At 44.6% G+C, this 23,137-nt stretch overlaps 1 protein-coding gene across 2 annotated transcripts in view; it reads left to right on the top strand.

Moving 5' to 3' along the window:
• FAM178B (family with sequence similarity 178 member B) overlaps positions 1–23,137 on the top strand; it is a 126,845-nt gene that overhangs the window by 48,133 nt on the left and 55,575 nt on the right. For both annotated transcript variants that reach the window (XR_006104720.1, XM_042475999.1), the window contains exons 10-12: positions 6,008–6,116; positions 9,771–9,947; positions 11,822–11,919. Coding sequence is in view for 1 of the 2 variants with exons in the window: in XM_042475999.1 (XP_042331933.1) it covers positions 6,008–6,116; positions 9,771–9,947; positions 11,822–11,919 (384 nt within the window). In the remaining variant the exon portion in view is untranslated. The remainder of the gene's footprint in view (positions 1–6,007; positions 6,117–9,770; positions 9,948–11,821; positions 11,920–23,137) is intronic.

The following is a 23,137-nucleotide window of genomic DNA, read 5'->3' as shown; positions in this document are numbered from 1 at the left end:
AAGCTGGACTCCTCAGGAGTTTCTCCTGCAACCACCAAGTGATGCAGCCTGACAGTGGGAGCAAAGCAAGAAGGTTGTCCAACCTCCAGTTGAGCCAGGATCCAGGATGCTTCAAGTACCAGAGACACTGTCCTCTTTCCCGCATCTGCGGCATCAAACCTTGGTCTTCCCTCCATGCCATACACCTTCCTAGCTGCTGGGCATATTGTGGGTGTCCACTAACAGTCACCCCCGGCAGGTCTCTGGAGTCTCTTCTTGGCCTCCAATAAGTCAGGGAGGAAAGAGTGGGAGAGATGAGACCCTTCCTCAGATCGCTCCCATTACCACACATAGCAGGGACCCCCTTCCCTGCTCAGGCCAAAGCCACAACTTTGTCCCAGCAATGCTTATCTGGCTGCTGGTAAGCAGCTGGGAAGAGAGTGTCTTTCTGGAAAATCTAAAGAGAATTAAATGGGGCCTGAACCCACTCATTATAGCACTCATGGATGCCACTTTCATTGCAGTGGCTCCAACCTACTGATTCGTGGGGTCTGTAATTTGCAGAGGAGCCTTTAAAATTCTCTGCCTGTGCACTAGAACTCTCTAGCTGAGGATATTAAGCACCTCGCTAAGCTACAAATCTCTGGCTTTGCATTGCATGGAGGCACGGCAGTATCCGAGTGCTGTCGTTGTGTATTGTGGATGTACTCCAGTGCCTGATCCCATCCTAGCTGAGGTTTCTCAAGCTCAGGACGGCAAAAAAAGTCATTTTCTGCTTCAGCCAACAGAGAGGCTCAGAAGCTGGACCTTAAAGCTGTTCGATTCTCCTCCTCAGCGGCCATGATAATTCGAGTGAGCAGCTTCCAAGCATCCATGGCTGCACACCAGCAGTTTTTATAGGAAGAAGTGCAACCCTTCCGGGGCGATCAGGAAAAAACATTGCCCTTCTTTTGCAGGCAAGGGCTCCCTCTCTCTCTCTCTCTCTGTTGGCCAGTGCTTACAACGAAGTCTCGCTATGTTGGACCAACCAGATTCAATGAAAAAACCTTGGAAGCAGTTGGAAGAAAAAATATACTGTTAAGATTTCTACATAGGACAGTGAAGCAAGCTGACTAAAAGGAATTAAACACATTTGAAATGTGCTGCTGGAGAAGAGTTCTGGGGGTACCAAGACAAATGGGGTGTCCAAAAGCAAACCAAGCCTGGAATTGTCACTAGAAACAAAGATGACTTGAACTAAAGATGTTGTACTTTGGTTAGATCATGGAACAGCTTGATTTGCTGGGAAAGACTGTAATGCTTGGTAGAGTGAAAAGCAGTAGGAAAAGAGCGAGAAGCAGCATGGTGTAGTGGTTGGGTGTTTTACCTCTACATCACCAAAATGTTCCTTATGCAAAAACATGAAGACTTCTTGAGGAATCCATTGCTCTCTGCCTACAAAGAAGCCTGTGACAACACTGGAATGGAGGCATATTGGATTGCAAAAGAGGAGTCCCTGTTGAGATGCAAGTGGACTTTAAATTTCCTCGGCTTTGAAAATCTCCTATTGCTGCATGGCCAGAAAGAAGAGACCCTGCCTGCAAAAGATCTCCTCCCCAGCACACCATTTTTACTAAGGACTGAAACAGCAGGCAGGCATCTGACTAACATCTCCAATTGTTTTTTCCGCTCCTGTTTGGTTTGCCTGATGAAGAAGCCCACAGAGTTTCGAAAGCTTGCAACAAGTATATTGTGCATTTCAGTTGGCCAATGAAACGTATCACGGATGGATTTCTGTTCTTCTCTGAGCCTCAGAGGAAGGCAAAGGCAAACCTCCTGTGAATAGATCTTGCCAAGAAAACACAGTGATAGGTTTGACTTTGTATTGCAGTGAGTCAAAAACAACCTGAAGGCACACAACGAAAATGCTCAAATCAGGGAGCTATGACCCTGGGTTTGCAGGATCTCTGAGTCATAGGGTTGCCATAAGTTGAAGTCAACTTAACAGCAAAGGACAGCAACAAACCTGTTTGGGTGGATCTTCCCTCCTTTTAGCCTCGGGGCCTGAACTTACCACCCCATGAATCCCTGAACGCACTCTCAACCTCTAACCTGGCAGTGTACGAAATCTCACGGCTGCTGTCACAAGTAGCACCAGCAAGCAGCCTCTTCTCTCTACTCTCTCAAACTGGGAAGGATTAAAACCTTTCAGAGCCAGGTGTAGCTGCCGATGCCTGGCAGCCTATAGGTTTCACACCCACGGGGGATTAACGGAGCAGGTTTGCTTTGTTAAACCTCTATTGTGGCCAGAGATGCCTGGGCAGGCTGCCAGCTCCCCTCCTGCCATGTTTGGTCTTTGGTGATTTGCCATGTGCCAGATTCCTAACCGCCCCCACAGAGCTCCCACACCTGAGAAGGAGTGAATTGAGCTGTTTTTACATAAGGACGAAGCAGTGCCTTCAATGACGTGTTTATACCGATGTCTCTCTCCTTTCCATTTTTTACCTCCAGATAGCTCTGGGAGTGGAGGCTCTGAACAGCTGTTGCAAGGGCTGCAGCTGAGCTGCTTGGGATCACCAGTCCTACGGTTGGCTGAGCAGAACACACAAGAGGGTCAGATTCCCTGCTCACCTTTTGTCTCATTTATACCAACAGAAGTGTTATCTGAGGTCCTTTCAAAGCCTCTGGTAGCAACATAGGAGACTTTTCTCCCTCGGAAGGAATACGCTTTTCTTAAAAAGAAACCAAGACAACAGTTTGAGCAGGGGATTTGTGTGGAACCTGTTGCTGTGAGATGGGATTTCTGGCTGTTTAGAAAGCAGGCCTGTCTTCTGAAAACATATCCCAGGGTAGCCATACAGCAAAATACAATAACATCCAAAATCTACAAAACAGTGATGCCTTTATTGGAGTAACCGCAATGCACAAAATACCTAATGGAAGCTTTTGAAGCTCCACTGGCTTCTTTGTCAGGCAAAGGGGTTAAAAATCATACCTGTAGCCTGGATTTTACAACTATTTGACTCCAAAAACCCATGTGGCCGAAAGGAGGAGTGGCCTCCACTTGCATTGATATCCCCCCAGACCAACTTAAATGACAATAAAAACAACACCTTGACAAAATGTAGGCCTCTGACTCTAACATGAGCATGTTTAGTTTTTTGTGCGTTTTTCAGGTTATGTGGCCATGTTCTAGAAGAGTTTGCTCCTGATGTTTCGCCGGCATCTGGGGCTGGCATCTTCAGAGGATGCATGCATCTTTTTTGCTCCTGTATGATGTTTAACATCTTTGCCTGAGGATGAAGCCAGTAGAACTTGAAAATATTTTGTAGGAGTCAATGCTCTCATTTGGCCACCCCATAACTATGCCCTTAGGTCTTAGAATGAATAAGTTGAAAACCGGAACACATATGACCAAGCAACATTAGAATATGGTCAAGATGGCAGAAGTTATTAATGAGGAAGAATACACAATCCAAGAGAGGCTGCAGCAGTTTGCTTTTGCCTGAACTTGCTGGGAAGGCCACACTTCCATCCATCCTCTCCTTCTTGCTGAGTTAATTGTATGCAAACTTTGAACTCAGTTTGCAGCAATGGAAGTTAGCCAAGGAAAAGGGGGGAAAGTGGGAAGAGGAGGGGAAAAAAACCTAAGACATTTTTAAGAGAGTGGAAAAAGTGGGATGACAGATTAATTTGTCCCTGCAAAATCAGGGCAGTTGGATTTTATGGGAACCAAGTTAGGCCTTATCTACATAATCCCATTGTGATTTCTGGTTCTTGGTCATGCTATGGAGTCTGGAGACGGAATTAGCTCAACTTTTTGGACTGGGCTAACACAGGCTAGATAAGAGACATACTCCAGCCAAATGTGAGATTTAGATTCCCATTATGCACTGATTTAAGCCTCATGTGTGAAAATGCCTCTGCTCTGTTGCAAATGAAAATTAAATGTGTGTGTGTATATATTTTCCCAGAGGATGCAAAAATAGTGCATGTTTTGATCAGAATTCCCTCCGACAGGGTGGTAAGAGTTAAAAATGTGGTGTTAAGAAATGAGAGAACTTTCTTTCATCCTGATTAAATTATACAGTCTTCAATGTAGGTCAGAGTTTTGAGCTGAAAGCCATTTAATAAAAAGAGAGAGAGAGAGAGAGCCCTTTTAAAACAAGTCACTTTTAGTTACGAAGCAAGGGAAGGGATAAATAAAAGAGAAGAAGACTGGTGGGGGAAGTCGAAGCCCCATCTGATCCTGTGTGTTCAGTTTCAGCCCTAAGCAGTTTGAGACAGCTGAGAAATTGAGCCTTGAAATTGGAGCTTTCTAATGGGAATGAAGGCAGGGGGAGCTGAGAAGTGAACCCCTCTCTAGTTAGATTAGCAAAGCAGAATCTGGAGCAGAGCGTGAAATCGCCTTTTGCTCCACGATGCTGTGATGAAAGCGCATGTTGGACATTTCCCCCCATGGGGCTGGATGGAGTTATTTCTCAAAATAGCAGCCGGGCGACATGCCAGGCTGAAGTGCTTCCGGGGCAGACGGCGGGTGCAGGGATGGAAGACAACAACCACAAGCACAGTGATCCCCGGAGACTCCCCACAACTGTGTTTATTTGGCCCCCAGAGAAAGAAGGGGTTCAAACACGGATGCAATAGGATTCATCACTTGGTCATTGCAGAAAATTGAGGACCTGTTGGGTTCTACCTTACAAGAGTGTGATGCAGCAGCTAACAAAGCCGATGCGATTCTAGGCTGCATCGATAGAAGTATAGTGTCCAAATCAAGGGAAGTCATAGTGCCATTCTAGTTTGCTTTGGTCGGGCCTCACCTGGAATATCGTGTCCAGCTCTGGGCATGGGCATCCCAATTCAAAAATAGCTCCTGAATGCAAGCACTTTCCATTTTAATAAGTGGACACTTAAAATAAGACTATCCACTGCTTTCGTTGTCTTCAAGACATCCATTTGTTTGCTAGATAGCGCATTTTCAACTTCATGCCGGAAGGTTTACAGTGCATTATGATCTTTAACACCCAGGGCTTCTCTGTGCTGCAGTTTGACAAGGCACTGAAAAGCACTGTTAATGATCCTTGCTCCCTCTGTCTTCATGGCATGGCAGTTCCTAAAGTGCCCCATTAAAGCAGTTTAAAAAGGCTGTAATACAGGCCAGAGGTTTGCACTCCATGAGACAGAGTATGTGCACAAAGAGAACACAGGCAGTGACCTTATACTACATTGGACTATTGGCTCATTTAGCCCATATTTATTCTGAATGGCAGTGTCTGTCTGGCAGAGGTCTTGCCCATCACTTACAACCAGAACCTTTAACAACAAATCAGCAATGCCAGCGATGTGGGGCCTTTTGCATGCACACAGATTGAACATGGGACCTTGTGCTCCGCTGAGTGAGAGTTCCTATCTGTTTGGCTATTTATCAGGTTGTTTGTGGAACTGTTTCACCAAAGTCTGATCTTCCTGAGCCATTATGTAGTTACAAACAAAGCAAAACTTGGTTTTTTCTGGTTTTTTCAGGGGCACTTGACACCAAAATATTGCAGCTGCATTGCATCTTTTCCTCCCGAACTGGTTATTGTTGGGGGGAAGGTTTCAGAAGCCATGGGAAATCATAGGCGGATTACGAATAGAAGGCAACAATCTCTAGATCCCTTCCTGAAGCTGGAAAATTGTGTGAAATTGCAGATTAAGGTTAGAATCCTGTTGGTGACTTGCTGCTGGCATACAGCTCAGTTTTGAGCACTGTGTAAAAGGGATCCTGAGCCATACCTTTTCCCAGGTGTGCATTGGGAACCAGAAAGCTCTTGGGTCCAGCTTTGTCCCCCTCCAACCATGTTCTAAAAGAGTTTATTCCTGACGTTTCACCAACAATCCCTGGTGGAGATTGCCAAATAATCTTGCTCTGACGGACTGTGTCTCGAGTTAATACATAAAGGGAGAATGCTGTTTGAATTGTCTGCCTCCAGTTCCATGAAATGCTTAAGGCTGCCTTTGGTGTCTCTTTGCTGACTTCCTCATTCCATCTTTGTTTGCTTGTCTCCAGGCTTCCCAAAAACCTTTCTGGATCAAGAGCAAGAAATAAGGGTGAGATAATCCCTGCCAAAGCGCCCTCCCAGCTCATTTTAGCAACTATGCTGGGCAACATATTTAAGGTAGGAACCAAGCAGACATGGATGCAGACATAGGTATGTAACTTAGCCTTGTCCCAGAGTAGAAATATATCCCCTGCTTTGGTGGCACATGCATCATTTTCTGCCCCAGGTAAAGTGGAGGCTGGATTGGTGCAATGCTGATTGACAATTGCAAAGCCTTTCTTATTCACTTTTTTCTAAGCAGGCAAAAAGGAGTTGGGTTAAGAGATACAGGTTGAGTCTCCCATATCCAGCATTCTGAAATACGAAATATTCCACAGTCCTAAATTCTCTGCATGGATGGTTGAGATAGTGACACCTTTGCTTTCTGTTGATTCAATGTATGCAAATTTCCTTTCATGCCTCAAAATTATTTAAAATGTTGTGTATCAAATGACCTTCAGGCTGTGTGTATAAAGCACATGCGAGACGTAAATGAATTTCATGATTAGACTTGGGTCTCATATTCAAGATATCTCATTATGTACATGCAACTATTTCAAGGTCCGGAGTCTGAAAAACTCCGAAATCCAAAACTCCTCCGGTCCCAAGCATTTCAGATAAGGGAGACTCAAGTTGTACTAAAAATACCAAACTAATGTTCCGTCAGAAAAACACGCTTGGTGCTTAAGGCAGAGGAGTGAAGGACAGACAGGTCATTTGGCTCATGAAGCGGGACATAGTCTGCTTTAGATTTGAAAGTCACATGTCTGTTTCTCAAGGAGGAAAAGCAGGGCAAGCAGAGCTCATCTAGACCTGCTCCTTTGTGCAAGTCAGTCTGTATTTCCAAGCTTGGAAGAGTTACTTTGGATTACAACTCTCAGAATCACGCATGGCCAAACTGGGAGATTCTGGGACCTGGGGTCCAAAAAAAGTTACATTCTAAAACTATGGTGTTCCATCATCATCTACTGAGACAAAGCTGTCGAGAAAGGAGTTTGGATGCTCCTCAGCAGGGACTGGAAACAAGCATTATATGTAATACATGGGGAATGTAGTGGGTTCTGCAAGAAAGGGCTGATACAAAACTAGATTCTGAATATGGCCTCCCCACAATTAATATCAGAGGCCCAGAATCCTTTCAAATTAAGCCCTGTCTGAACCATATCTGTACAGTCTTGTTCCGATTTTATTAAAACTAGTTCCATTCATGTTGTGTGCAGATTAGCTCTTTCCCCATCTCCGCTGCTGTCAGTTTCTCTGCCTTCCATCTTTCTAATCCCCTGTTTGTCACACACTACAATCATCTCTGCAGCAGTTAAACTCTGATGCCTCTAACTAGGGGATTAGGATTTTCAAGAGGGGGAAGCATCGCTGAAAGCACCGCGCTGTGAAGTGTCAGAGTGGTTTGTTAGCCAGAAACATTCCCGCTACGAAAGTATGAGCCTGTGATCTGAAATGCCGAGAGAGAAAAAATGCTTGGGAGAAGGACCAGTTTTCAAGAGTTTGCACAAGATGCTATTCAGTCAAATGCTGAGCTTGGTTCTGGGTGGGACTTATCATTGGACTTAGGCCAGAGGAATAACAGCACAACACATGGGTACAAATTTCCTGAGAGTTGGGAAAGGATGCTTATATAACTTCCCTTTTATTTAATGTGGCTTTTGCGAAGGGAAATGGGGGTGCCCAAGAAACCCAGCCATGCTAGTCTGTGTTATTGCCCCTGGTTGCATCAAAAGGAAAGCCAAGTCACAGAGGCGAGTGTTCCTCTGCTTGAGCTCAGATCCGAACCTGTGTCTAAGAAATCACTTTGCACCTGAAGTTCCCTCTGGTATACTCCTTCCTTCTCTAACCACTTAGGCAAACCGCTTCAAAGTGTATGGTAAATCTTCCTTCCCAGGTGTGAATAATTCATTACAATAGTGCTTTGGATTTGCATCATTTCTTTCATCCTGGCCCGTTCCAGGGCAGCTTTTGCAGTGAAATTGTAGGCTGAAGCCAAAGCTGGCAGATCTGTTTGCCTTGTGCGACAGGTCAGATTCTCTTTTTACTCCAAGGGGGAAATGTTTAGTTAGACTGGTGCTACTCATAGCGGTGGTGGTCCCTGGGCTGGTTCTGGTCCATGAAGTATCAGCTACTGGTGAGTTTTCAGAAATGAAGCAACTGTGGCCAATGAACACAAACAAGGTGCCAGTTCCTGGCATGTTTGGGAAGAAGAAAAATGCTGGCCTCCATCATCAGATAGTTTAACTAACACAGCAGCTAAATGTGGCTGCAATAATCTGCAATCCCTCTTTGCTCTGTGTATGGCGTGCCATAAGACAACTGTCTAGTTCAGATGACACCATCAAGTCCAGGTCATGGAGCTAGACCCGGTCTTTCCAATGCAATCGAAGCATGTGGCATGGGCTGGCATGATGCTGAATGCAGGTTGGAAGCGAGGCCGGGTGAAATCCCAGACAGAGTCAGGAATGGGTCCAGGGACACTGGGTCAAAGAGGCAAAAGGCAGGACCAGGAATTATGGGCAGGCTGTTGCCTCGGGCAAAGTCTTGGCAGAGGACCAGGAGAGGCAGGAATCTGCAGCTTGCCCTGCCAACCGATGTGTGCTGCTGCCGTGCTATTATTCGTTCATGTTCTTGGTGCACTTTCAATTAGCAAAAGGCTAATTCAATTAAGCAAAGGGCCTTGCTGCCCTGGTTGCATAACTGGATATTGTTTTCACTGGGCGCAGGGTGACTAAGTGTGTGACATAATGGCTGTCCTAAGGCCATAACTTGGAAACGTTACTTTTTTTTTTAGAGTAGAGCTTCCAGAAGCTGTCATCCAGCAAGACTTGGGGGATTCTGAGAGTTGTAGTCCAATCCCTCCCAACACATACATATTTCCTCAGTTCTGCCTAAGGCAGCATTTCCCAAACATGGTTCCTGTGGGTGTTTAGGACTTCAGCTCCCAGAAGCATCTTGGCCAACATTCAAGGAACCAAAGTCCAAATAAATTTGGAAGATCGAAGTTGGGAAAACACTGGCCTAAGGTATCCAAAATCCATGCCCCACTTAAGCATTGTATCCAACTGTAGTTAGAAGTAGAGCTTGGAAAAGTTGCTTGAGAGGGGATGATAATTCCTGGAAATGTTCCCCCCGTAACAGCTGGGGGATTCTGGGAGCTCTTTTGATAAAAAATCACTCTTTCTGGAAAATCTGTGAGAAGAGTTAGTTTGGGACCCTGGATGTCTGTTTGCCTGCAAGCCAGCATTCAGTTCCAGCTTGACCCATATAGATTTTTGTGGGGTTTTCGGACTATGTGGTCAAAGTCAGGAATAAACTCTTCTAGAGCATGGCCACATAGCCCCAAAACCCCACAAAAATCTATGGATGCTGGCCATGAAAGCCTTCGACTTCACATTGACCCATATATTTTATCCAGCAGATGTGTAACTAGATGCATCTCCTCCCTTCCGCAGACTACAGCTGCCATGTGGCTCTTTGTCCTGGGCAAGGCTGGCCTACACAGCAGCTGCTTCACAGGAAGCATGCAGATGTGGAAATGAGGACATGTCACCGAAAAGCTTCTTTGTGACCTTCCAAGTGGGTCAGGTTTGGGAAAGAAATCCCCCCGCTGGCCTCATTGCCACCACACCTTTCCTTTTTCCTGCCCTGGCACAGTTCACAGCCTTTGGGGGAAGTTGTGGCATATCCTCCTGTGACAGCCGTGTGGGCTTCTCCTTTCCTTCCTAGTTCCTGACATTGTGTATGGCATCCCATCCTGACTGCTACCCAGACGAACAGCGCTTGAGCCTCCTCAAACTGCTCTGCCGGATCGGACTGGACCAGAACCTACGGAGGCAGCCAAATGTGGAGTTTCAGCAGCTGCTGCTGGCCCTGCTAGAAGGCATTCAGGAATGGCCGGAAAAGGTAGCTACTTCTTTGGCCAGTACCCTTGTCGACCAAGTTGCCACCATGATTGTACTGTTAATCTGTACACTTAACAGTCACCATTCCACTCATGATATCCATAGCTCTTGTCCTATCTACTTATTTGTCTATGAGTACTAATAGCACTAGCAACCTTCTCTTTAATTTGAACATTGGAGTCCCCAAGGAGGAGGGAGAGATAAAATCTTTCTGTTCTCCCTGGAAATTTGTGTAAAATTGGAATGATTGGTGGCTAAAGAATCATGGCGTTTGTAGTTTGTTGTGGCACCAGAGCTGTGTGACAGAGAAGGCTAAATATCTCACAAAATTACAAATCCCATAGCTTTTTGTGGGCTAAAGACCTCACATTACAAATCCCAGGACTCCATAGCATTGAGCCATGGCAGGTAAAGTCGCATGGAAGTGTTGTAATTTTGCGGCATGGAAATTCTCCTTGGCAGCTTCAGAAACCTGCAGCGAAAGGGGCAAACTATCTAAGGCGTCCCTCTCCAATCTATGGGGGGAGCTCACTTAGGAGTCTTGCAACCCACTAGTTTTGTATCTCCCACTCCATCCCAGTCCCTGGCTGTGTACTGGAGCCTTAATGTCACCAGTTTGCATCTTGCCTCTCTGTTGAAGGCAGCCATTTAGCTGCTTAATTAATTGCAAGGCTTAATGAAGCTCTGGCTCAGGCTTTGACTCCACAATTCCCTGCAGAGCCTGGCAGACCTGCTGGCATTGTGTGCTTTTGGCTGGGACTCTCTTGCCTGACTTGGCCGGGGTCACTGCAACCTGCTAGGCAAAATCAGGCACCATGTTTTGACTATTTAGAAAAGCTCTCTGTCCTTGATCCAATCTAGCCTTGATCGCAGTCCAAAACAGGGGAAAGAGATGACAGGAGTTGGTTAGACACTATAGCAGGAGAACTCTTCATATCGCCCAGCTACCCTGGTGCCAACTCCCCTGCACACTAATGTGCAAACTTGCCCAAATGTATGAAACTCACGGGTACTAAAAGTGCAGCACATGTTGGTTGTGTATTGCTGCCTGCTATCTGTGCTAAAGGCTTCTGCAATTGGTTCAGTGTTCATCATGTTAACATTGACTCTGGACAGTTTTTATATTCATATTTATAAAAGAGCTTAGACACATTACATGGTTTTGGAAATAGTACAACTCCCAGAATTGTGCAGCCAGCATGGCCGGTATGTTTTATCATCTGTGTTACCCTTCATTACCCCAACCACTTGCAATGACTGGAGAATTTTAAACAAGGCTCTTTGTTTTTAAAAAAGTTCCGTCCAAGAGTGGAACTGGTGAAATGCTGTATTAAAAACCCAAGAGTCATTTGACTGGTCTTGGTAGCCAGCGAAATCACCGCAACCTGTCCCTCCATTTTTCCATTGGGAAGGGAAGTTGCCATTGACATCGTAGTCAATTCTAGTGGTGTTTGTAAATCAATAAGACTACCTTTCACCCACCCTGGTTCAAATCCAGAGTGAGAGCAGGTCATCTAGGTATTATGTTAGGAATTGCACTAAGATTTGGGTGAACTGTTCCCACAATTGTTCTCCAGTTTCAAAATCCATGGAGAACTTCATAAAAGACCACACAATTGCAGGGTCCTACATTGGAAGGTAGACTGGGAGTTCTTTGCACTTTGGAGGTGCTTCCGGATGTGCATCCCCACCAGAGAAGCATATGCCCTCGATAGTATGGAAAATGAACACCAGTGTTGCATTTACCCTACAGTAAAAGAGGAATAATATTGCAGCATTGTGAGATATGTATCTGGAATTTGTTTTTGCATGAAGACCTTGGTTTAGTGTCTAACCCCAAGTAAATTCACAAGAGATGCATCTTTTCTTTGACAGCTGCCAGAATTGTGTGAATCCCTTTGCCACGTGTCTTGCCATCATCACAACTTGGTAGCTGTCATGAGCGCCTTTCCGGATACTACAGCCAGAGGACGGTGAGTTCATCCTCGTTCAGTAAAAAACTTGGATTAACAGAAGGAGTACTGTACTAATATACCCAAGAAATCCTGGAGTTGCTATGGCTGCTGCTGTCGCCATTTTGACATGTGCCACTAATAACACAAATGCTTGCTATGCTTAATTATTTGCTTGGAGGGCATCCTACTAAATGAGAAGCATTACCGGTTTAGTGAAACATAGCATTATCTGAGAAAGTCCTTTTTCTTCCTTCTATCTCAGTCATTCTGCTGTGCTCTCAAGAATCTTATCCTATCTAAACAGAATGCCATTTGCTTCATAGCCTCCATCTAAACAGATTTGCTGCAGAGGCTCTGAAGCAATTGGCAACATACAAACAAGTGTGTTAAGAAATGTGTGTTTTGTCTAAAAGGTGTGATGATGAAGAGTGTCTTATTTCAGATGGCATATTTAGAATGGCAGGGCCACACATACCGGAAGACCAGGTCGTGGTTTGTTGAATTGAAGTTTAATGTGTTCAAACTCATCCTTGCAAACAAACCATGGTTTGTTAGCCTACTGCAAGTCACAGTTAGAAGCCATGCTTTGTTGTTATGAAATCTAGTTTGCTCATGAAATCTAGTTTGTTTAAACCATAGCTTGTTGATATACCTCAGCTCAGACCTATCTATGGCTTTTCCCTGGTTAGTTTACCAAGCCAACCATCCTGAAACAAGAACTATCAAGAAGGTTTAGAAGAAGGTTTAGCTGGATGCCAGTTGACTAAAGAAACAAACTATGGCTAACATAAACAGTGGTTTAGCATAAGGTGCAAAAGTGGCCAATGAGGACTATATGCAACTTAAAATTAATATCATGGACTGCAAGAAACATTAAGAAAAATATCCACTGTGTTTTCTGTGCTTTATTCTCAAAACCAATGGGGAGCAAAGTGTGATCTCTAGACCACATGTGGTGCCCAGAATGCACCCCTCCAACCCACCAAAAAGCATCAGTAGCCTATTTTAGGCCAGAAAAGGGGAGAGGGCTTTAAATTAGCAGTTTGAAACAAGATGGAGGATGAAATTACCTTTAAATAGCAAATTGCACCCCTTTGATTCTTCTGGGTGGGACAGTTTGCAATGGGGGGAATACATTTGGGGGGATTCAGACAAGTGTGCAGCCCATCAAGCTCTTGGTGGGACAAAAATGTTCTCAGGAAACCAGTGGTAGTGGTCACAGTAGTGATAGGTTGGTATTGATGATTGGTTTAAGTGACCTAACTGTCTCAAGGGGTGCAACAGGGACAAAAATGCTCTGAAGGAAAAGGCTGAGAAGGAAAAGGAAGGATAGGAGGAATGAGGACCTATGAAAGCAAGAGGCACAGATCTGAAAAGGCAGCAGACTGAAGGAAACAGCAGAGTGCTGAAGAGACATAGGGCTGGAAGATGAAATGGTTCAGGGGAATGAAGGGAAGAAGATCAGAAGAAAGCATCTGAGTAGCATCATCAAAGAGAACGGGTGGAGATGGGAGGCATAAATGCTCAAGCAGTACAAGGTGAGGAACGATGAAGTTCCCTCATTTGTCTGAAGTTGCCACCCAAATGTATGGCAGCAGCAGAGTTTTATTAGTTTTGTGAGAAAGGGATTTAGAGGATTCAGCCCCAACGACAGTCTGGTATTCAAGGCTTGTGCCACAACCTCAAGGGGTTAACCATCTCTAACCCTTGCATTAACTTTTCAATTAAGTCAGAAGATGAACTCGCTACCACCATACTGTGCCATGGTATCCCAAAAGCAGCACTGTTAAAAATAGTGCAGTGCATCTTATGAACACTTTGTTGCTGTCGTTGTTGTTGTTGTGTGCCATCAAGCCATTTCTGACTTACGGCTAACCTAAGGCAAACCTAGCATAGGACTTTTTTGGTAAGTTTCTTTAGAGGGGGTTTGCCATTGCCATTGCCATCCTCTGAGGCCCAAGACAACTCAGTGGGTATGTATAGCTGAGCCAGAATTTGAACCCTGATCTCCACAGTCATAGCCCAACACTCAAACTGCTATGTTACAAATGAATTGCATCGTCTGTTGCAGGACTGAGCAGAAGACAGATCTGGGGGAAATTCTGATCTAGTAAAATTCTGCAATGAGTAGTAAAAGCAGCAGCAAAATTTCCCCTTCTTTAAAACAAGGTTCCAGTGCCCCGGTGCACCTTGCTTACAGGTAGAATTTGTTGTTGTTATTCGCCACCAAGTTGGGTATGACTTACAGCAACCCCATCATGGCTAACAACACAGCTATGCTTGGGAAAACCAGGCACAAGGATTGTGTAACCTTGTTTCGCACACTATTGGGGGCAGAAAAACAATCAGGGTTGCAGTTGTGGCCTTTGCTGCAACAGCAGATTTGTCAACAGGAGTTGCAGGTTTTGGGATGTGGACCTCCTGCCTCCCAGAAGTTGCCCAGCCCTGCTGTAAATCAGGATTTTGTTGTTCAAAAAGGAGCTATTGCTGCAGCTTTTGCGGGTTCATTGGCTTATGGCTTATATATAGAAATTGTGTTCTGTGCATCCCTGGGGCATTTATCATCTTCTGTCTTCCACATGTACTCTCTCTGCCTAGGAACTTATCCTGCAAATCCGATGGAGGCATGGCTGCTAGGAAGGAGTAGGAGAGACAAAAAGCCCCACCATCTCATGCTAGGATTTCCTTTCCTTTTGGAAACGTGTTGTTCTGGAGAGAGGTGGGGAGCAAGGTTCTCATTTCTTTCTGTAGGCAAAGAGGTGGAAATTTCCCACGCTTTGCTTTTCCTTTGCACATGGCTTGAGAGAGGAAAAGCATTCAGGCCTCCTATTCCTGGGGCCAAGAGTTCAAGTCCTGGGGAAGGGAAGTGGAAGCTGAGAGCGGTGATGATGGGTGGAATGAACGTCCCTGTCTTCTTCTTCTTCTTCTTCTTCCTCCTTCCTTCCTTCCCATTGAAACTGAGACAAGAGCTCTTGAGAGCTCAAGGCCAGGCCCAGCATAGGGAGAGAACATGAGAGGATTTATTTAGCCTTGGCATGAGCAAGGTTTGGCCGACAAGAAGAGGCATCCGTTTACAGGCTAATGCTAGGCACATCCACCTAGAATTACTAGCAATGATGTTTGGAGAGATCTCGTAGCACTTTTGAGACTGACTTGAAAGAAAGAAGTTGTGAAGAAAGAATGTTACTACCATCCTTCTTTCAGTGAGTCTCAAAGGTGCTACAAGATCTTTCTACATACGGACTGAACTTTCATGGTGCTGTTTAAACTCCATGGTGCCAAACCTATTTAGAGGGTGGGTTCAGCACCTTGGATATATCTTTTAAAATTCAGACTGAGGAGATTATCACACTATAAGTTTATAGCACAAACCAATCAACATAGTTCTGATTTGGAGACAGTCCTGACCGCATGTCGCAGTGTACAAACCTCTATTATCCTGTGTTGAAGCCACCACTTTTCACTCACTGCAATTATGTGATAATACTGCATCTAGCGACCAATGTGATCGCTGGACTTTCTGTCATTGCGTGATCTTGCGAGCTTCCAGCGCGAAACATCACCATTTTCTCCCTTCTGGTGACGTCAAAGTCATGCAATTACGCATGCGCAGCTGTTTTTTAAAATGTCATTGTCAGTTCCTGCCGCTCTTATCGTGAATACATCTCGGTTTTCAGAGAAAAGTGCACTCTAATGTATGACTGCAACCATTTATTTGGGGTTGCCAACATATTAGTGTCTCCTAATATCCAGAGTGGGTTCACCGCCCCACTGACTTAAGAACCCACCAGTGGCCAAAAAGTATTTTTTCCTAAGTTTTGCCTCCAGAAAAACTCTGATCTTCTCCATTCTGCTTCCTTTAAATGCATCTGAAAGCCACTGCTTGAGATGGTGCCCCTGGCCTCCGCCTTTCATGGCAGGACTGCTTGTAATCTCGCTGGCTGTCGAGGTGGGAGCAAGGTCCCAACAAGACCTAAGTTTCTTTTCTCTCTTTGAAAAGTTAGGGCAGACCCAGGGGTTAAAGCAGGATAATAACTTTACTTAGCTTTGTATAATCCTGACAGCTCTGAACGGGCATTAAGTATTTTATCTCTTTTTTACAGCCACAGAAGGGTGAAGTGACTTCCTTATATAATGAGATAATAGTCTGGAAAGTGACTTGACACCTCCTGGCTTCTAACAATTTGCGCTGATTCCCTGGCAGCGGCCGACAAATGCCCAGGGTTTCTATCTTGTGGTTTAACTGGAAATAGAGGACATTATCACGCAAGCCCCGCTCTTGCAGCAAATCACATCAGTTTTTTAAAAATGGAAACATACCTTTTCCAGTGCTATGAAGCTGTTTGTGGTTTGAAGGAAAATCCCCATTAAAAATACGTTTTGGAGCCTTTGGGGTCTGATTTGGGGGTCTCACAATGGGATCCCAAAGGTCACATGCAGGAAGAGAGTGAAATTGGGGCAGTATCCCCATTAAAGGAACTAGTTAACACTCTGTCTTCATCCCCAGAATAGATTCATCCTCACCTTGGACAGCTTCTTGAAGTGCCCATTAAATCCCAAAATGTAAGTGCGCATGACATCACAAAATGTCAACCCCACATGGAAGCCATCATCTGTAACTGGGATCTTCCATATCTTTCACCTTTTAGGATGGAAAAACAGCATGGATGAGAGTGTTAAGCCATTTTGATCAGGAAAATAGACTGCAGAAAAAGGTTTAAGCCAGGAATGGGAGAGCCTATGCCCACCAGTTGTTGGACTCCAGCTCCCATCAAGCCCAGCCAGCTCAGCCCAGCCAGAGATCAGGGATGATGGGAGCTGTTGTAGCCCAACCATGTCAGAAAAGCAACAGGTTCTCCAGCTTTGCTTTAAGCGCCACTTCCACATGCGTTGCTGCATCTCGAATCAGATTCCCAGCTGCCCTGTAGCTACATTTCAGGTTTTTGTAAAAGGGAGATTATTCTGTGTCTTGGCTAGTTTAGCCCTGGTTATCTCTCCTTCTAAACAATTAGATGGGGCTGTGTACTTAGAAGGCAAGCCAGAGGCACAGGAAGGGTGACTCTTTGACCTATTTCGATAAGAGCGCTATACTTTTAATGAGGCATAGCAAACGTTTCTGCAACAAATGCTCTTCAAAAAGGCGCTTTCTCCACCATTTCACTTTAAATATACTGTATCCCTGGTTGCAAGACTTTCGACCTTCCCGAGAATTTTCCTCTCTTTTCTGGATTATCTTGAAGCCTCTCAAGAAACTGAAACATTGCCCCTGAATTCCTTACTTCTTTAAGCACCCTTCTGCACACAGAAAAGTTATTCATTGAACGGCAACTCTCACAATGCCCAGCCATGCTAGCTAAGGATCCTGAACCATGGGCCCATAAGTGATGGAGGATTCTGGGAGTTGTGATCCAGAAAAAGCCATTTTTTCCTCCTCCTGAGCGCCGCACGCACAGACGCAGAGAGAAATTTTTCTACTCTGCAAAAGGAGGAATGCATGATTTCAGCAGCAAAGCTTTTGAAGGTTAACCAGTTGATGATAAAAAATGCCTTCCATGCTGCAGAGTGCCAGAAGCCATGGAGGGTGTGCGTGTTATTTCCATTTGAAATCTCGCTGTTATGATTATCATTCCAGCTCTTGCTTCGTGCGCATGCATTTTTTTTTTCTTTTAAAAGAAAGAAAAAAGCCTTCTTAATATTACTCCGAAGGTTACGAGAATCTTCCCGGCTCAATCCCCCATTGACAAGCCCTCTGCAGGCATCCGTATTTATAGAAAGGCGGGTGGGAGGGAGATGAGGAAGAGAGACAGAGAGGCTTCCAATTAGCATTTTAAAAAATGCCAAATGAATGCAATAGGAGGCAATTATAGCTCCCTTAAAACATTTTTTCTTTGGCTTTTTTCCCCCAAGGCTGGCCCATGACATTTCGAAAGCACACAAACCCCAATGCACGGATGAGCATGGGAGGCAACGCAGTGGGAAGTTCTCTTGCATGTATCTCATTGAAGTGAACAGGCAGTTTCTGCTCATTTCAATGGGAGCATCTGCAAGTGACGCAGGTACAAGAGTCCCGCTTGAGTCTGGGTCGGATCCAAGGCCACCAGAGTCCAATTCTGCCTCACCGATTGGCATCCAGCATCTTTTTTTCCAAACCAAGTAGGCGCATGCATCTCCATTGTAGAAATAAAGCAGTTTGATAGCACTTTAACTGCCAAGGGTCCTGGGGTTTGTAGTTTTGTCTTTTTAAAAAAAGATTTTTATTTCCATTTTTACACTACATTAAAAAAAACAGTCCTTTGAATATTGATCTGGAGAAACTTCTACTTCCATGCATACTTCTTTCTTCGTAGGCAGAGAAGGCTGAAGACAACAAATCCATAGAGTTCAATAGGATGGAGCTACAGCATTTAAAGTGGCGTCAACTGCATTATTTCTATAGTGTACATGCAGCCAGTGCCTCCTTTTAACTTGCCAGGGACATGGCATGCCTGCTCTAGATGTTGTGTGCCTGCAAGTCATTTCCAACTTATGGTGACCCTTTTCCAGGGCTTTCTTGGTGAGATTTGTTCAGAAAAGGTTTGCTGTTGCCATCCTCTGGGGCTGAGAGCATGTGACTGGGTCTCCATGGCCAAACTGGGAATCGAACCCTGGTTTCCAGAGTTGTAAAGTAATATTCCAAGGCTCAACCCACCACACCATACTGGCTCTAAAGGGTATATCCGCACTACACGGTTATGATGCTTTGGTCCTACCTCATTCCCTTATAGACTTATAGTGACCCTAAGGCAAACATATAATGGGGTTTTCTTGGCAGGATTTGTTCAGAGGAGGTTTACCATTGCCTTCCCTTGGGGCTGAGAGAAGTGACCCATCCAAGGCCCCCTAGGAGGTTTCAAGGCCAAGCTGGGAATCGAACCCTGGTCTCCAGAGTTGTCATCCAGCACTCAAACCACTGTGCCATGCTGGCTCTTAGCAAAGCAAAATCTGATGGCTCAGCCTGTCTCAAGGCAGGGGCCAGAGCTTGGAAAAGTTACGGTACCCCCTTTTTAATTTTTTATTTATTTAAAATTCACAGACTCCCTCAGCCAGCCTTAGATGGTTGAAGGATTCCGAAAACGATAAGTCCAAAGAAAGAAAAGAAAGTACAGTGGCCCCTTGGTATCCACAGGGGTTTGGTTCCAGGATACCAAAATCCATGGATTCTCAAGTCCCATTCAGTGCAATGGCATAGTTAAATGGTGTTCCTTATAGAAAATGGCAAATTCAAGGTTTGCTGTTTGGAATTTATATTTTTTGGAATATTTGCAATCCGTGGATGTTTGGATAAAGAATCTGTGGATATGGAGGGCCAATTGTCACTTCTCCAGGCCCTGGGCTCAACCGTTCCTGCTTCTCTCTTCCACCACGCCAAACTCCCAAAGTCTCCTTTGCTTTCGACTCTCGGTTCCCAGCCTTCTGCACTCTCGACTGTGGATCCTCTTGGACAGCCGCCTAGCTGGCTGTGTATAAAACTGCTTTTGCCAGAGAGGTTACTTGGAGTTGAGTGTTATTTTTTTCCCTTCCCTCCCTCCCTTTGGCAGCTGGGAACAGCCCACTGGACCAAAGCCAGCTGGGTTCATGGAGCAGAGAAGGCTTGACGTCCAGCTGCCTCTTAACTCCCTCCTTCCAACAAGCTGGACCTTGGCTATGAACCTCCCTCTCCGGCAGGACTTCTGCAAGTTGGAGGCATTGCTCTCCCTTTCAGGGGACTTTGCAAATGCCCAAACACTGGGGCCAGCTTGCTGCAATGATAGAGGCACAGCAAACTTTAGAAGAACTTTAGAGTGAACTTTAAAGCACAGAACCTATTTCAAAGGTAGGGTTTGGCGCATTAGATAGCGCTTTCTAAAGCTCACACTCTCAGAGCCGATTTATATACCACCTCTACGTTTGAATGTGTAGCTTAGCCCAAAGTTAGAAAGGTGGAGAGATTTTAAAGTAAGGACTAGAAAGATGAAGCCAGATGTTTGCAATGATGGGAAGAAATATTAATTTAGTAGAAATTTCAAAAATCATCAGGGCGTGGGAAAACTTGCACAACAGAAGGAAGACAAGAATGAGAATGCTATCTTTAGTGCATAAGAGAAGATCTTCAGTGCAAAGTAAAATAAGTATACATAGTCAAAAGAACCAATATGATCCCTGAGAAAATTAGGCTGAGCACTTAATTCTTCCTCCCTGCCAAAAAAAGAAGGTTAGGTTGGCTATTTAAGCACAGCCAAAAGAGATGTAATTTATTTCCAAAAGAGAGAACATAGATTTGCGCTGTATATATACATCTATGTATATATAATGCAAGTGCTAATTTATCTGTATCGATGACAACTTGGAAATAATTGCTATAATTAAATAGAAATCCAGGGCATCTCAGCACAGTGGGCAAATGTGCATCTGGTGCCCAGCCAGTTGTTGATGGGGAAACATGCAGGCTCCTGCTGTTCTCCCCTCTTGTAGTTCGTTGCCTTTAGGCTAAACATGGACCACACTTTTCTTCAGCCCAAAGTCTGTCTTCAAGTACAGAACAATCTTCTGTAACTCTAAATGTGTGTGTTTGTTATGTGCCTTCATGTTAGATGCCAACTTATGGCGAATCCATGAATTTCATAGGTTTTTCTTAGGCAAGGAATACTAAGAAAAAGATGGTTTTGCCAGTCCCATCCTCTAAAATATAGCTTATAGTGTTTAGTATTTGTTGGTGGTCCTCCATCCAAGTAATAACCTGGGCTGACCCCACTTAGCTATCAAGATTAAGCAGGATCTGGTGCTTTTAGGGTATTTAGACATACAGAAAAAATGATGATGGTAGGAGGCAGTATAAAACCACATTACAGGTAGATGTATTCAAAGAAGGAAGCCACAGCCCTGAGTTTGCAACACCTGAACAGGATCCAGTGCCTTCAGATTCAAATCCCACTAAGCCACTCTGCCTGGCTTTGAGCAAGTCACTGGCCAAGGGCCTCCATTAGAATAATGATAACTACCACCTTCCTGGCTTATGGCAATGATGGATGGGCTACACAGCAATTTGAAACAGGTTAGGCTATGAATCGTAAGTCCCTTCTGATCCATTAGATACTGGGCTGCTCTCTTCAATTTATTTCTTGGGTCTTGGCCAAACCAATAATGCAGAAACTCATAATAAAGAATCCATATAGGCTGCACAGCTCAGTAGGCAACAAGCCTCTTTAAGAAGGCAATGGTGGCAGGAGGTATTGGTAATAGGTAGCTAACCAGTTGGAGGTCCCCCATCCCAGTTTGTTGGATACCTTGACAGAAGCTGCTGCAACACTGCCGAAATAAAACAGTTTTACACCACTTTAACTGCCATGACCCAATGTTGTGCAGTGCTCCGTGTTCAATGGCTCAATGCTATGGAATATGGATTTGTAGTTGTGTGAGATATTTAGCCTTCTGAAAGATTCGCATTGTCGGCTGTGTGAATAACCGATGCAAATAGACCTGGGATAAACCATGATCGAACTCTGCATGCCTTGGACGTGTTTTGAATACATCCGCATCATCGACTCCATCTTTATGCTCAGTCCTGAGCAACCGAACCCGCGGAGATGCACACGGATGCAGTTCTGTAGTGTGAACAACAAACTCAAAATGTGTGAGTGAGATTGTTTGCATAGCTGCACTAAAAACAACAACATATGAAGGACTCCTTAATTGGTTTCAAAGGTGCTGCAAAAACCTTGTGCATACTAGTTTTCCGGATCTTTCTTTTCCAGTGTTCAGTAATCAGGCATCTTAGTAATTTTGCTGGTCTTGCTTGCTTCTGAGCCTGAACAAGATTAAAGCCTACGCTACACACATCATGGGGAGATGTGGGACATGAGTCCCGCCAACCTGAGCTTGCCAGGCAATGTGTCGCTGGAAAAAAATATGCAGTGTGAAATCATTGCGTACCATTTTTCTGCCCCTCCTTGCTTTGCTGGCTGCCGCTGACAGTGGAAAAGAGAAGGGAAAACCCGAATGTGGTGATGTTGTGTGTTTGAGGTTCCTGGCCCAAATACACATCACCACCAAAACATAGGCAGAGCTTGGAAAGATAGGGTGTTTTGTTAGAAACAAGGATATTTGTTCCCATAACTCATTCAGTGCTTCAAAAATTAATCCTTTGCCATTACTCATTGCATTACTCCCTGCGTTGCTTGTCATTTTTCCATTACTTTCGACACTTCTTTAAAAAAAAGAAGGGGAAAAAAAAAGACACGGTTTTATAAGAATGGCATAAAGCGTGAATGCTTCCTGCCAAAATGCTTCTAAAAATGCCCTTTAAAGTGACTTTTAAAAGTAAGCTGGAAATGTTACTCATGAATACCAGTAAAGTTGACTTTGATTGCAAGGGTTTAGCTGCAGGAGAAGGGGCCAAAATGAAGGCATTGCTCTTCCCAAGTAAAAAATTCTGTCCCCTGATAAAAATCCTCCTGCAGCCCCCAAATTTCTAGCGCTGAATGTAAATTTTCAGCCACGCGTTTTGAAATGCAGTTAAGGAATCCAAAGCAAAGGGACAGGCAGTCGCCAAGGGAGTGTGCACATAATAGATGCCAGAGTTCTAGGTCTGAATGATGTTCAGTGTTTCACCCTCTGCAATGCTAAAAAAATTGGGGACTGGAGGAAAATTTCATTTTGGGGAGCCGAATTCTTATTTGGGGGAGCAATGTCCTCATTGTGCTCCTCTGTACCCACATCGCTGTGCACACAAATACACACACTTTCCAATAATTCACACTCTGGAGACCAGGGTTTGATTTCCAGCTTGGCCACAAAACCCATTGGGTGACCGTGACCCTGGGCAAGTCACACTTTCTCAGCCAGGGAGGAAGGCAATGGCAAACCTCCTCTGAACAAATCTTGCCATGAAAACTCTATGATAGGGTTGCCTTAGGGTTGCCATGAGTCGGAAACAACTTGAAGGCACACAACAACAACCTTTCACCCCTACTAAACCTGCTTCCAATAACTTGCAAATCTCCTTGCAAACACATGCTCCATTCTTCAGACAATATATTTGCAAGGCTAGGTGAGTAAGATTTCTAAACAGTTCATCGGTACACAAATCTTAAACTGCAAGTACCAGGCTTTCATAAAATGTTGCCATGGCTGTCAAAGCAGAATCATAGCACTGTAATGGTTTAGTGTGGACGGGTTCCTTCCCTTTGGGTTCCTGACTTCTGGTCTGAGCCATCCTTAT

This window comes from Sceloporus undulatus, chromosome 6, assembly GCF_019175285.1.
Source record: "Sceloporus undulatus isolate JIND9_A2432 ecotype Alabama chromosome 6, SceUnd_v1.1, whole genome shotgun sequence".
NCBI lineage: Eukaryota > Metazoa > Chordata > Lepidosauria > Squamata > Phrynosomatidae > Sceloporus > Sceloporus undulatus.
The sequence above is the reverse complement of the archived record's forward strand: the minus strand, read 5'-3'. Positions and strand labels throughout refer to the sequence as shown.